This window comes from Hemiscyllium ocellatum, chromosome 4 (genome assembly GCF_020745735.1).
Source record: "Hemiscyllium ocellatum isolate sHemOce1 chromosome 4, sHemOce1.pat.X.cur, whole genome shotgun sequence".
Classification (NCBI taxonomy): Eukaryota; Metazoa; Chordata; class Chondrichthyes; order Orectolobiformes; family Hemiscylliidae; genus Hemiscyllium; species Hemiscyllium ocellatum.
In genome coordinates, this window is record NC_083404.1 from 40,121,989 (window position 1) to 40,137,766 (window position 15,778).

Below are 15,778 nucleotides of genomic sequence, written 5' to 3' on the forward strand. Positions count from 1 at the left end.
AGGTATTGACACTTTTATAAAGTTTGACGTTTTCTACTTCTACACATTCTGCCTAACACTTTGAAGAACCTAATGATTTTCCTCCCTGAAATGAAGGCTAACAAATGAGACAGAATCCATTTTATTTGTTTCATCAGCTAACAAATAATTGTGACTCCAAGTGCATAATTAGCATGGGTTTAACAGTTGCTACTTGAAGACAAGTTCAAATGATCTATGCATCCGGTGGTGGTGAACACTATTAAATCAAGGCAATCTGCTTCCAATAGTAGACCAGACCAGTAAACTGACCTATACCAATTATTATTAATAGCTCACAAAGACATCAAGATCACACTTCGTAAACAGCTCCAAGAAAACCAAAGCATACAGATGACTCAAATATTCGGCTCACTTCTTTCAAATGTATCCATCAAACAAACCCAATTGATAGGAAGCAAGGGCAGGGGTGTTAAGTGGTATCTTTGCATAGCATTAACATTCTGGAAATTTGTTGAACATTTTTAAAAGGATTTCACATACTGAGTGATGGCGCAGTGCTTCAAATATCATAAAAAGATTCAAAACCAAGACAAAAATGCTCACACATTATTGTTTTCAGGATTTCAGTCATTGTTCGAACAATTATTTCACTGCCCTCCAACGCATGGTGTAAAGGAGGAGAAACACATGTTAAACCAAATTAGTCTGTGTACCATATGTTCTACCACTTGATTCTCTACAAAGTGGTCCTCATCACCACCAGAAGTCACAATTGACTTCAAGATTGGATTTCCCTCTTGTGCTGATTATTTCAAGTTTTAATGTAACCTCCTGCCTCATACTAGGAAGAGAAAAATATCCAAATTCCACTTCACCAAATACCATGCAAGTAACACAATCAATCATTCAATTTAAAACAGTGTACTTGTTGTATGGCTAATTTATACACAAGCCAGCTCATCTCAAACCAGCTTCAGGAGAAATCAGAGCCAAGTAGCAACTGAAACAGCATATTCCTTTCAGCTGCATGCTCATTTCAAACAATATAAAGACAGCAAACATGGTCAGTTGCATCAAACAACAAATCACCACCATCTGGCTTCAAGTCAAATCCAAACCATGAGTTTGAGTGTTCTCAAACTCCCAACATTCCATTTGATCCTCAAGTTGAAAATAGATATTAAAGAGAAGTAACATTCTGAATGCATACAAATGTTGGGAGATAAAAATCACCTAGACACAAAATTTATACACGAAGTGTTTGATGACCACTGCTCTGCCTGTCAAGGAATAGATTCTTGAGGAACTACCAGGAATGACATTATCAACACTTTGTTTGTTATGAAGCTCCAGTAGCAGCACAAATTGAGAGCATTATAAATATCTATACCTAATGCTAATGCACTGATGAATGCGACAAAATGTCTCGAAGATGAAGAGTCGAGCATTCTCGATAAAGTCCTCGAGGCAGGCCACCAAGAAAAAGTCATTCACAAGCACCTGGAATGAGAACAGAAGTGATCATAGAAGTGTATAAATTATTCAATACCATGCTAAACCATTGAACTAGCAATACACCACCATTCACTATTACAATATTAAAGTTACATACATTCCAATGATCTTACAAGTAAATGATGATTACTGGACAACATTTTTTCCCCAATGTTCCTGAATGGAACATTAAATATTTTCTAGACACTGCCATGTGTCAGGATCACAAGTGGGAAAATAAGACTACTTTATTTTTTTGCAAGGGGTATTCACCACTGACAATGCAACATAATTGTGTAAGTACTTCAATTATTATACACTCCTGCAATTACATCTAAAAGTTCCTTCAGTCAAATCAACTGAATATGGTATAATGAAATTATCACCAACTTTTACTCAAATGTTTCTATACCTAGTCACATACTTGCCTTATCCACCAATCAACATAGATATATGCATCGAGTCATATATTGGAGGGGTAGGAGAGAAAGGACAAAATGTGCAGTAAATGTTTTAAGATGAAGTAAATAGATAACTCTTATGACAGCATCTATAACTAGTAATCAATGTTTGTGACAAGGAGGAGGAATATTGTGTAAGAGTTTTAGGATCCTGATGCAACCTTGCGATAATGCATTGGTGCCTTACATCATTGAGCCTAAATGCCACAATGGTGGGCAGAGTTAGAACACTCTGGAAGATCTCTACACTAGAAGGAACACTCAAAGACACTATGGCGAGACTCTCCAAGAAATAGAGCAAACCTCCTAGACAGGAGGACACACAGTGAGATGAGTCCTTAAATGACATAAATATGTCATAACCTGATGTACCAATGATTAATACTAAATGTTTCTGTATGTTAATCTAGAGTAGGTTGTAACTTTGAAGTCTAAGACCTTAAGACAGTCCTTGACTTTGCCATCTTCTCAACCAATCCGTAAAAAAAATCAATGTGACATCAAACCATATGACAAAGCAGTCTTATATTAGAAATCTCTTAAAATAAAAAGAGCCACTCGCCTTTTCAGACCACAATACTCCCAATCATTCGGCTTTGTTACAGTGGAATGCTTGAAAAACAAATGCACATGTTCCAGTTTGGCAATCCCTTATTCATAATCATAAACACAGGTTCCTCAATACACAAACGTGCATCAACTATGCTTCTGAAAAGGTAGCAAAACATATTTGTTCATTTTCCATTATAAAATGCCCATGAGATTAGAAATCAGAGAAATGAAAATGTCATATTACCCATAATCTCAATAGCATCATTAATATTTAAAATCTCATGGTAAGCAAAAGCAGCTTGCGAGAGAAAATCATGAGCCAAAGTTGCTGGAGCCAACTTCAGGGTCTTACATATCTGCTCATTCTGGTTACAAAAAATCAGACAAGGCTTCACTGGTTAGACTAGATGGAGCAGCTTTTCTCAGCTTCAAATCTTGGTCTTTGTTGACAATTCTCAGAACTTCCAATTGGATTAGAAAAAAAAAAGAGTTCTCTCAACATAGATCCTTCCCAGATAAGGGAATTTACACCACTCAGTGTCCCTTGCGTTTCACAGCCAAATTTGGCTCAGATGTAGCTTTCTTGTCCAAGGTTGTGAATTACAGGTCCAAAACTCAGAATTGGGTCCATTTAAGTGGAAATGTTAGTGCGGTTTTAAGTATATGTGACATTGTTAGAGTTGCTATCTTTCAGATGAGGTGTTAAAAAGAAACCAGCCCTACCTTTCAGTGCAGATACAAGGAAGCCATGGCACTGTGTGAAGAGCTTTTTTAGTACCCCTCATTGCCATCCGAAATATACATTATTAATTTTGAAAGGCCCTAAAATCGTGACAGCCATTGCAAAATTCAAGTGCCTTGCTACCATGGCAAATATTCCTTCAACTCAGTGATGAAAAAGCCTATCAAAGGGAAGATTGATAATTGAACCAAGTATATGCCCCAGGTCAATCTCAGTCAGGTAACTGAGAAACAAATTACTGACAAGCAGCATAGCAGCAAATCATATTTCTAATGTAGCCCAAAGAGAGTGAGAGATTTATTCAGTTAGGATAAGGAATGTATAATACTGTACAAATCTGAAAGTGATCAGAAAAATAAGTTTTAGTGGCCAAGATGACATTACTATCCACAGAAGCTGAAAATGCTAGAAACATTTTGCATCACCAAAGACAAGAATGAACCTTTCGAGTGTAGGTCATTTTTGAAAATGGAAGAATCTTTGAAGAGAATGTTTCTGAAATAGTGATTCCCCACAATCATGCAGTGCTTCTAGCATCTTCTGTTTCTGGTTTCAGGTGGAGGGACTGCCTTGGTGTCAATGTTTAAATCCATTCCAATTTTGCTTTGAATAATACAGTCAATCTTTGTTGTTGTTATGGATACAGGCACAAGGATGCAGACTGACCCTGATACTAGAGGAACTATAACTTACTGGAAAGCTTAATTTATTATTTTCCAAAATAGTGCTCCAAAGCTATTTATGTACTGATGCACATCACCAAAATGATTTCTTGAGTTTTAATATAAAAGTGCAATTATATTTGCTTGGTAGGAAAAATTGTGTCTTCCTCTGTTGTGATAACGATCATTTATTAATTATTTCTTAGATTACCTTTGAACAGAACCTCACAATTACACATCTATGAATCTGACACAAGGTTAACTCTGCGGCGTATTGCTCAAACAATAGAGGCCTCAAATAAAGCTCAGTGCTGTGGTCCCACCAAAGCCACACTAGCAACCATCATAAATTATCATCATCCACATGGCAGCAGAGCCCTCTCCAACCTCTGATTTGAGCAGTTGATTGACTTAACATTGACTGGACCAAATTAAGATAATGATAACTTGTGTTCAGAATTTACCAAGGCCTAAGTCACAAAGTTTCAAATCAATACAACAGCTCTCGGTAGAATGTTGATCTATACAATAGAGACAAAAATGAAAAAAAGTTGCATACAAAGAAGAAATCAAAGAGAATGCAAAAGAATGGAGTAAGTCACTTAATGGAAGCAGGCCTGAATATCTAATGACTCAATGCACCACGCACTGAATGAATAATTGAATAAAAGTCTAATTTAAAAACAATACTTGGGCACATGTAGCACTTTTCAGGCCACCTGAAGTCTTTAAAACACCTTACAGACAATAACATGTTCCTAGAGTGCAGTCACAAACGTGGTAGCCAATTCACGTCCAGCAAGTTCTCACAAACAGTAAGTTATGTGATACCAACCAGATAATCTGTTATAGTGATGTTTATCAATGTATAATATTGATCAGGACAAAATGGACAAGTCTTCTCCTCTTCAACAGCAATATAACATGGGAACTTTCATTCAAAGAATGGACAGGTAGGACTTTTGTTTAACATCTCAACCAAAATACAGCATTTGCAACAGTGCAGCCCTCACTTCACATTGCAGTAGTGTGGCAGCCTTTTGTTTTCTACCCTTGGAAAGGCATTTGGACCCAGAATCTTGTGACTCAGAGGCAAGAATGCTTCCAAATGAAGAACATCTCACACAAAGTACTATTTACATATTTTTGTAAGGGTCAAATCTAGCACTTATTTTTCAATTGTTTCCAAAAACAAATTAAATGGAGCCAAACCACCAAAGGCCACAGCACACAGCAAACATTTATTTTTTAACAGATCCACTAGACAGTTTGTGGTTTTAGCAAATGATTTGATATAGTAAAATTACCCAAAATGATGGGGAAATTCTTTCCTTGTAAGAAATCAGCCAGAGTCAGTTCCTCTGACAGTTTAATTTCTATCAGGAGTCTGATTTAAACTACAGCTGTTCCATTTCTTAACTGATGAGCAAGGACAGGTTCTGTCAGCAAATGATAAAGGTGATCAGCACTGCTTAAGATTAATCTGAATTAAAAATGACATGAGGTGGCAAGAATGCCTACTGATTTCAACAGCAATGCTGCAGTCACCAGTTGATGCTGGACTGAAGACAATTCCTCCCTAGAATTCAGAAAACAGGAACCAAAGCTCGGTACAGACATTAGCTTTCTTCTAATACACTATTTGTATACTTCTGCTTTGCTAATAGGTGCATGACAGAGAGGGTGGCTGCTCAGGAATTTCTCAATTACAGCATTGTCCATCATTTGGTGCAGAACCTGGAATAGAATGCCATGGTAGTTTTCATAAGACTCTTGGTGTTCAAGTGGTCGCAAGGAGAAAATCTGGAGAGCCAATGACATCAAATGGTTGCAAGTTGGTCACAGGTATTTGCACAGCACTTAAATATAATCTCTAATTTTAGTTAGCTTCAATGAGCCAACAAGAAGCAGTTGAAAAGTTCCCTTAGCATTAGGTGGGTCAACAGCCGAAAAACTAGGACTTCAACCAGCCCACTCAAAGCACAAGAGCTGGTGACTGGTGACACTGACCAGGGGTTACATGTTGAGCATTGGCGCTACAGGGTCTGGTGCTACAAATCATCTCTTGCTATAACTGTTAGTGTACACAACACCTATTTTGAGAAATAGAGCAGTGTAATGAGAAAACAACATCCAATTAAGTCCCTTAAGTGTCCCGAATTTGCGGGTTTCAATTTAGTCTTCTGTGGTACATGCTAAAGAGAGGTGGGACGAGCAAAATGTAAGCTGCTGCAAGGCCTCCAACAGCGGAATAGCGAGATGCAGTAAAACATCACAATATTGACAGGGAACATCAGGTGTTGTTGATACTCACCTTTTCACTGCCCGTCTAAACGACATTAATTTGGGGAAAAAAATGAAGATTGTGTACAAGTTTGCAGATGTTAAGCTGGAAGATATAATTAATGGTCAGAGAAAGAACAAAGTCAAAGTTATGTAGGCCACATGATGACAGATGTAATTTAACATTATGAAGTGTGCAATGAGAACAGTGTGTAGATAGGACAACAGAATGAAGAGATTCAGGAGATCAGCTTTACATGTCAATATTCTGGATTTCATCTAAGCAGCAAAGATGTAGCATTCATCACTGGCTGGCCAAAAATAAAAGTTATTTAACTCGTCCATAGATTGTAGTGGAGACTTCCTCTTCTTCTTGCAGGACGGTTAATTGTTAGGATTAGCAACGATGGATTCTTCAGCAAGATATGCTGCTGATGAAGCCATGGATCTGAGCATTCTGAGTTGAAGACATGCCCCTTGAGGTTAGCCTTCAGTTCAATAACAGCCATCTTCAATTTTTAATTAATTGTTTATAAAACATTTTCAAACACTTTTAAAAAGTACTAAATGGTTAAATACTTAGACACCTCCAACAACAATTGTTAGAAGTACACTCTGAATTGTTTGGACACCAAATGCCCCCAAACTCAATAAATTCTCCATTTCTTTCCACTCTTACTCTGGCTGCATTCTGGCTCCTAACTCTCCTCCACAGATTAATAGAATATAAGGTAGCAGAGCAGAATTAGGTCATTCAGCCTGTTGGGATCCATTATTAAGGTTAGGTAGTGTAAGAAACTTTATTGTTAGGTAGTGCTCACGTAAGGTAGTATTAGCAAGTCTGGAACTTGTTAGCTTCACTAGACAACAGTAAGCCATTATGTTACACTAAGAACAGACTGAAAAGCTGATGGCATAGCCTAAAGAGGCTCCAGGGAGGGTGAGAGATAACAGGACATTGGAGCCGTGTCTAAATGCACGTAGCTCAAACTGAGGTAATAGAATGTTATAAGGTGAGAACCAATGACATACTAAAATTCTGCATTTTACCAAATAAGGATGTAACTCTGGAATGTGAGAGAACAAAAGGATAGACAAATTAAAAATATAGTCAGAACGTGCCTTCTCCAGTGAGCTACACACCTCACTGTACTGTGTACGATTCTCTCTCATTAAACCTGTTTATACTTTTAATCAGACCCGGTGTCTCTCTCCTCCAAACGAACACGGGGACAGAAGATCTGTCTCAACAAGCCCATCAGAGCTCCTCCAGCATTTGATCATGGCTGATAATGTTTTACAAGTCCATTCTCCTGCTTTCTCCCTGTAACCCTTGATCCTCTTACTAATCAAGACCCATCAATCTCCATCTCAAAGCCACTCAATTGACTTGGCCTCCACATCTTTCTGAAGCAATGAATTCCACAGATTCAACACACAATGGTTAGCACCGCTGCTTCACAGTTCCAGAGACCTGGGTTCAATTCCGGCCTCAGGCAACTGTCTGTATGGAGTTTGCACATTCTCCCCGTGTCTGCGTGGGTTTCCTCCGGGTGCTCCGGTTTCCTCCCACAGTCCAAAAATGTGCAGGTAAGGTGAATTGGCCATGCTAAATTGCCCATAGTATTAGGTGAGGGAGTAAATATAGAGGAATGGGTCTGGGTGGGTTGCTTTTTGGAGGGTCGGTGTGGACTTGTTGGGCTGAAGGGCCTGTTTCCACACTAAGTAATCTAATCTAATCTAAAAACAAAACACCCTCTGACTGAAGAAATTCCTCCTCACCTCAGTTCTGAAGGATCATCTCTTCAGTTGGAGACTGAGCCCTTGGGTACTGGTTGCTCCGACAAGTGGAAACACCTTCTCCACGTCCATTCTATTCAGGCCTCTCAGTATTCTGAAAGTTTCAATGAGAAGTTCCTTCAACCTTCTAAATTCCATGAAGTACAGATTGCGAATTCTCAACCACTCCTTTAAAAACAAGCCCTTCATTCCTGGGATCATTCTGGTCAAGCTCAGCTGTACTCCCTCCAATGCCGGCACATCCTTCCTTCGGTACAGGCTCCGAAACTGCTCACAATATTCCAAATGTGATCTGACCAGGGCCTTCTACAGCCTCAGCATGATCTTTCTGTTCTTACTCGCTCTCTCAAAATGAATGCTAACATTTCATTTGCCCTCCTAACTGCCAACTGAACCTCCACATTAATTTAAAAGAGAATTCTAAACTACGACTTCCTAATCCCTTTGTGATTCAACTTTCAAAACCTTTCCCCATTTAGAAAACAGTCTACACCTCTATTCTTCCTACCAAAATGCAAAACCTCATACTTTCACATATTGTATTCCATCTGCCATTTCTTGATCTTCTTTCCTCATCTGCCCAAGTCCTTCTGCAGCCTCCCCTTTTCTCAACAGTACCTGTTCCTCCAACTAGCTTTGTGTCATTTGCAAACTGGTACAATGCTCTCAAATTCCTTCTTCCAGATCATTAAAATATGAGAGTCGCCATGACCCCAACACAATCCCTGCGTCACTCGTCACTGCCTGCCATTCTGAAAAAGACTCCTTTATCCCCACCCTTTGTACTCTGCTAGTCAGACAATCCTCTATCCATGCCAACTACCTTGCCCCTAACACTTACCAGACCTTATTTAACAACTTCCTGTTTTGCACCTTGTCAAAAGGACTTCTGGAATCCAAATAGATCATATGAGTCTCTGTTGTCAAATTTGCTTAATACCTTCTAGAGAATTCTAACAGATTTGATCAGGTATGACCTTCTCTTGAAGCAGCAGTGCTGGTACAGTGCTATTTTATCATGTGCTTCCAAATACTCCATAAACTTACCCTTAATAACCAATTCTTAAATCTTACCAACTGAGGTCAGTATAACAGGCCGATAACTTCCCTTTTACTGCGCCCTTTCCTTCTTAAAAGGAGGGTATTATACTGGTCATTTTCCAGTCCTCTGGGACCCTCCCTGACCCCAGTGATTTCCTGAAAGATCACTACTAATGCCTCAAAATCTCCTCAGGTATCTCCTTCAGATCACTGTAGTGTAGTTCGTCCAGTCTGAAGGATTTGTCCACCTTCAGACTTTTCAGCTTCCCCAGCACTTTCTCTTTAGTGATCATCACTGCACTCACTTCTGCCCCCTGACTGTCAAAGTTGTGGTATGCTACTGCTGTCTTCCACCATGAAGACTGATGCAAAGTTCCTACTCAATCTCTTGACCATTTCTTTGCTCCCCACTGATAGTTCACCAGCCTCATTTTACAGCAGCTGAAGTTTGCCTCTTTTATGTTTTGTATATTTAAAAAAGACATGCAATCTGGTTTTATATTACCATCTTACTTGCCCTCATATTTCATCATCTCCTCCCGATTGCTTTTTTTGTTGTCCTCTGTTGGTTTTTAAAAGGTTTTTCACTAATCTTCATGAGACTACATGCTTTTTCTTTTTCTGTTACACTGCTCCTGACTTCCTGTGTCAACCGTGGTTGCCTGGCCCTCCCATTAGTATATTTCTTCTACTTTGAAATGAATTTCCGCTGTAGCTCACAAATTCACCATCTTCTGTAGGTTTCTCATTCAACTGAGTTCTCAGGAGGGGCCAGATAGGGTGGAACACTTTTCAATGAAACATAGGAGGTTGAATAAGGTGAACAGCAGGTGTCTTTTTCCTAAGGTGAGAGGTTTCAAAACTAGGAGGCACATTTTTAAGGTCAGAGGAGAAAGATTTTAAAAAGACATGACAGACAATTTGTTTACAAGAGAGTGGTTCATGTGTAGAATAAAGTTCCAGAGAGAGAGGTGGATGCTGGTACAGTTACAATTACAATATTTAAGAGACATGTAGATGAGTGCATGAATCAGAAATAGTTGGAGGGGAGGACCAGAGCGACAGACAGAGAGATATAGGCCAGCTCATCCCTCATGTCTTTGTTGTTATCAATTAGTATAATTGTTATCAGTATAATATTACAAATGATTCCTACTTCTACCTCTCAAACTGCAGAATCATTCTGTCATAGGGCAGCATGGTGACTCAGTAGTTCGCACTGCTGACTCACAACAGGGACCCAGGTTCAATTCCACCCGTGGGCAACTGTCCAGGTGGAGATTGGATATTCTCCAGTGTCTGCGTGGGTTTCCTCCAAGTGCTCCGGTTTCCTCCCACAATCCAAAGATGTGCAGGTCAGGTGAACTGGCTTTACTTAATTGCATACAAATGTTGAGGGAGTGTTGGTTAGGTGCATTAGTCAGTGACAAATGTAGAGTAATGGGGAAAGGGTTTTAGTGGGATACTCTTCAGAGGGTCATTGTGGGCTTGTTGGGCCAAAGGGCCTTTTCTACACTGTAGGAATTCTATAATATTATGATCATTGCCCCCTCGGGGTTCCTTCAGCTTAAGGTCCCAAATCAAATCAGTCTCATTACACATCACCAAACCCACAACTGCCTGTTCCCTTCTGGGCTCGACTACAAGCTAATTCAAACCAATGATCTTGTAGACATTCCACAAATTCCTTTTCTTGGGATTCATTACCAATTTGATTTGATGACTCCACCCACACACAAACTCCCATTATAATAGCTTTCTTCTTAAGTGTCTTTTCTATCTCCCCCTCAATGACTGTGACGGTCAGTGCTACTGATGCTGTCATGGATGAATACCTTGCAACATGTCGATTTGTTGAAACTTGTTAAATTTTAAAATTAGTTACATTTAGAACATTTTCCAGCTTTAATGAAAACTCATCAATCTAAAGTTTTAATAGTTTCAAAAACCTGACATCAGTGGTGGAGCAAGTTGCTGGAGGGGATCCTGAGGGGCAGAATTTACATGCATTTAGAAAGACAAGGATTGATTAGGGATAGTCAACATGGATTTGTGCATGGAAAATCATGTCTTATGAACTTGATTGAGTTTTCTGAAGAAGTAATGAAAAGGATTGATGAAGGCAGAGCAGTAGACGTGATCTATTTGGATTTCAGTGAGGCATTCTCCATAAGGTTCCACATGGGAGACTGGTTAGCAAGGTTAAATCGGTTGGAAAACAGGGAGAACCAGCCATTTGGATCCAGAACTGGTTCAAAAGGCAGAAGACAGAGGGTGGTGGTGGAGGGTTGTTTTTCGGACTGGAGACCTGTGACCCGTGGTGTGCCACAAGGATCGGTGCTGGGTCCACTGCTTTTCATCATTTATATAAATGATTTGGATGTGAACATAGGAGGTTATGGTTAGTAAGTTTGCAGATGACACCAATATTGGTGGCGTAGTGGACAGCAAAGGAGGTTACTTCAGAATTCAACACGGTCTAGATCATTTGCGCCAATCAGCCAAAGAGTGGCATTTAGATAAATGTGAGGTGCTGCATTTTGGGAAGGTAAATCAGAACAGGACTTATACACTTCATGGTTGGCCACTTTTGTAGGCCACCCTGCTACAGAAAGGATGTTCTGAAACTTGAAAAGGTTCAGAAAAGATTTACAAGGATGTTGCCAGGATTGGAGGGTTTAACCTACAGGAAGAGGGTGAATAGGCTGCGGCTATTTATCTTGGAGCGCTGGAGGCTGAGGGGTGACCTTATAGATGTTTATAAAATCATGAGGGGCATGGATAGGATAGTGGGGGGAACTACAGGACATAAGTTTAAGGTAAAAGGGGAAAGATTTAATAGGGGCCTAAGGGGCAACATTAGAGTGTGATACATGTACGAAATGAGCTGCCAGAGGAAGTGGTGAAGATTGGTACAATGACAACATTTAAAAGGCATCTGGCTGCGTAAATGAATAGGAAAGGTTTGGAAGAATATGGGCTGAGTGCTGGCAAACGGGACGAGATTGATTTAGGATATCTGGTCAGCACAGATGACTTGGACTGAAGGGTCTGTATCCACGCTGTTCAGGTCTATGACCAATAATTTTCTGCTATTCCATAATGTTGGCAACAGGCCTTAAAAATGGAGGAGCAAGGGATGCTAGGGAGAGTTCAGAGGATGCCAGAGCAATCATGAAAAATATTTTAATTGCAATCCCAACAATTTAGATGGGGACAAAAGCATTTAAAGCCGATGGTGTACAATCATGGTTAACAGGACCCTGAGCAGTGTCCAACCCATTTCCTGCACTTCTGCCCTCATCCCTTCTCCTTCCCTCCCACAACACTGACAAGGCTCCGCTGATCCTCATTTTCCACCCTACCAGCAGTCACATCCAAATGATCTTAATCGGCCATTTCTGCCACTTTCAGCAGGTCGCTGACACCATCAGACACACAGTTCCCACCTCCTCCCTTGTCAGCCTTTCACAGGCACCATTCCCTCAAGGGCATTCTGAACCATGGTTCATCTACTCCCAAAACAACATCACCTTCGCCTGCAATTGCAGGGGATGCGATAGCTCGCTGTTTACTTCCTCCCTCTTCACTATCCAAGGCCGAGATAGACCTTCCAGGTGAAGTAGCAATTCACTCAATCTACAGTATTCACTGTTCACAATGTGCTCTCCTCTATATCGAGGAGAGGAAACAGACTGAGTGACCATTTAGCAGAAAACCTACTATGTGCAAGCTGGAGGAAGAGCAGCTCATTTTCTGCTTGTGGAACCTCTGGCCTTCAGGACTCAATATTCCGTTGCATCATTTTAGGACCTGAATACCTTTTTCCAGGCCCTTTCCCCACACCTACACCCATAGCCTTGTCATCATATGGGCTGGTTTCATCCCCGCCAGCCCATCTTCACCCACTAATGATCTTCTTTAGCAGCTTTTCTTTCTCCCCCACACATAGTTATCCATTCCTTTGTCTGTCCAATTGCGGTTTTCTCCCTTTATGTGCTATCTCTACCCATCGTTTACTCTTTCCCAAGTATTATCTTCAACACATATACTACTTTTTCCTCAACAATCAATCAATTCTGAAGAATGGTCACAGGATCCAAAACATTAATGCACTTTCTCTCCACAGATGCCACTAGAACCATGGAGTTTCTCCAGCAATTTGCTTTTGTTTCAGCTTTCCAGCATCTAATCCAGCGATTGCTTTGTTCTGGTTCAGCATTTAGAGGGATTTGGGGAAAGGGCAAAGTATTTAAACTAAGGGTCCCTGCGACTTGAAGAATGAAAACAATGCCACTGAAGAAGCCCATTTAGCACACCAACTTTCACATTCCAATCAAAGTGAGCTTGCCAGAAATTGCAGATCCCAGTGCACTTTTCAATTTTTGTCACTGCTCAGGAAAGAAAATCCAGGCCAGAGAAACTAACAAACAAATAGTAAAAGGAGTGGAAAGGAAATAGCTTCAAATATCTGCCTACCATTGGAATAAATTCAGCAACTTGTATTTTCACATTCTAATTCCTTTTACGAACTCTGTCACTAAGTCACAACTGATATCAGATTTGTTGCAATAATTGACATAATAAGCCAATTTCTGCCTGTACAAGAAGGACGGATTGCACCTAAATTGGAAGGGGACTAATATACTGGCAGGGAAATTTGTTAGAACTGCTTGGGAGGATTTAAACTAGTAAGGTGGGTGGGGGGTGGTGGTGGGGGGCAGGTGGGGACCCAGGGAGATAGTGAGGAAAGAGATTGATCTGAGAAGGGTACAGCTGAGAACAGAAGTGAGTCAAACAGGGCAGGCAGGGGACATGGTAGGACTAATAAATTAAACTGCATTTATTTCAATGCAAGAGGCCTTACAGAGAAGGCATATGAACTCAGGGCATGGTTTGGAGCATGGGACTGGGATATCATAGCAATTACGGAAACATGGCTCAGGGATGGGCAGGACTGGCAGCTTAATGTTCCAGGATACAAATGCTACAGGAAGGATAGAAAGGGAGGCAAGAGAGGAGGGGGAGTGGCATTTTTGATAAGGGATAGCATTACAGCTGTGCTGAGGGAGGATATTCCCAGAAATACATCCAGGGAAATTATTTGGGAACTGAGAAATAAGAAAGGTATGAGCACCTTATTGGGATTGTATTATAGACCCCCCCAATAGTCAGAAGGAAATTGAGAAACAAACTTGTAAGGAGATCTCAACTATCTGTAAGAATAATAGGGTAGTTATGGTAGGGGATTTTAACTTTCCAAACAGCGACTGGGATTGCCATAGTGTTAAAGGTTTAGATGGAGAGGAATTTGTTAAGTGTGTACAAGACAATTTTCTGATTCAGTATGTGGATGTACCTACTAGAGAAGGTGCAAAACTTGACCTACTCTTGGGGAATAAGGCAGGGCAGGTGACTGAGGTGTCAATGGGGGAGCACTTTGGGGTCAGCGACCATAATTCTATTCATTTTAAAATTGTGATGGAAAAGGATAGACCAGATCAAAAAGTTGAAGTTCTCAATTGGAGAAAGGCCAATTTTGACGGTATTAGGCAAGAACTTTCGAAAGCTGATTGGAGGCAGCTGTTCGCAGGTAAAGGGACGGCTGGAAAATGGGAAGCCTTCAAAAGGGAAGGCTTGTAGGTGTAGGGAATGCTGGGTGACTAAAGAAATTGAGGGTTTGGTTAAGAAAAAGAAGGAAGCATATGTCAGGTATAGACAGGATAAATCGAGTGAATCCTTACAAGAGTATAAATGAAGTAGGAGTATACTTAAGAGGGAAATCAGGTGGACAAAAAGGGGACATGAGATTGCTTTGGCAAATAGAATGAAGGAGAAACCAAAGGGTTTTTACAAACATATTAAAAGGACAAAAGGGTAACCAGGGAGAGAATAGGTCCCCTCAAAGATCAGTAAGGTGATCTTTGTGTGGAGCCGCAGGAGATGGGGGAAGATACGAAACGAGTATTTTTCATCAATACTTAGTGGACAAGGACATGGAAGATATAGAATGTAGGGAAATAGATGGTGACATCTCAAAAAAAATGTACATATTAGAGGAGGAAGTGCTGGATGCCTTGAAACAGTTAAAAGTGGATAAATCCCTAGGACCTGATCAGGTGTACCTGAGAACTATGTGGGAAGCTAGAGAAGTGATTGCTGGGCCTCTTGCTGGGATATTTATATCATTGATAGTCACAGGTGAGGTGCCAGAAGACTGGAGGTTGGCAAATGTGGTGCCACCCTTCTTAAACAGTGGCACAACAAGCCAGGGAACTATAGACCGGTGAGCCTGACCTCGGTGGTGGGGACGTTGTTGGAGGGAATCCTGAGGGACAGGATGTACATGTATTTGGAAATGCAAGGACTGATTAGGGATAGTCAACATGGCTTTTGCATGGGAAATCATGTCTCACAAACTTGATTGAGTTTTTTGAAGAAGTCACAAAGAAGATTGATGAGGGCAGAGCAGTGGATGTGATCTATATGGACTTCAGTAAGGCATTCGACAAGGTTCCCCATGGGAGACTTATTAACAAGTTAGATCTTATGGAATACAGGGAGAACTAGCCATTTGGATACAGAACTAGCTCATAGGTAGAAGACAGAAAGTGCTGGTGGGTTATTTTTCAGACCGGAGGCCTATGGCCAGGGGAGTGCCACAAGGATCGATGCTGGGTCCTCTACTTTTTGTCATTTACATAAATGATTTGGATGTGAGCATAAGAAGTATAGTTAGTAAGTTTGAAGATGACATCAAA

The 15,778-nt window shown here is 40.5% G+C and overlaps 1 protein-coding gene across 2 annotated transcripts in view; it reads right to left on the reverse strand.

The window, feature by feature from the left end:
* LOC132815358 (eukaryotic translation initiation factor 3 subunit E) overlaps positions 1-15,778 on the reverse strand; it is a 154,423-nt gene that overhangs the window by 31,216 nt on the left and 107,429 nt on the right. For both annotated transcript variants that reach the window (XM_060824229.1, XM_060824231.1), the window contains exon 10: positions 1,373-1,482. In XM_060824229.1, coding sequence (XP_060680212.1) covers positions 1,373-1,482 — 110 coding nt within the window. The remainder of the gene's footprint in view (positions 1-1,372; positions 1,483-15,778) is intronic.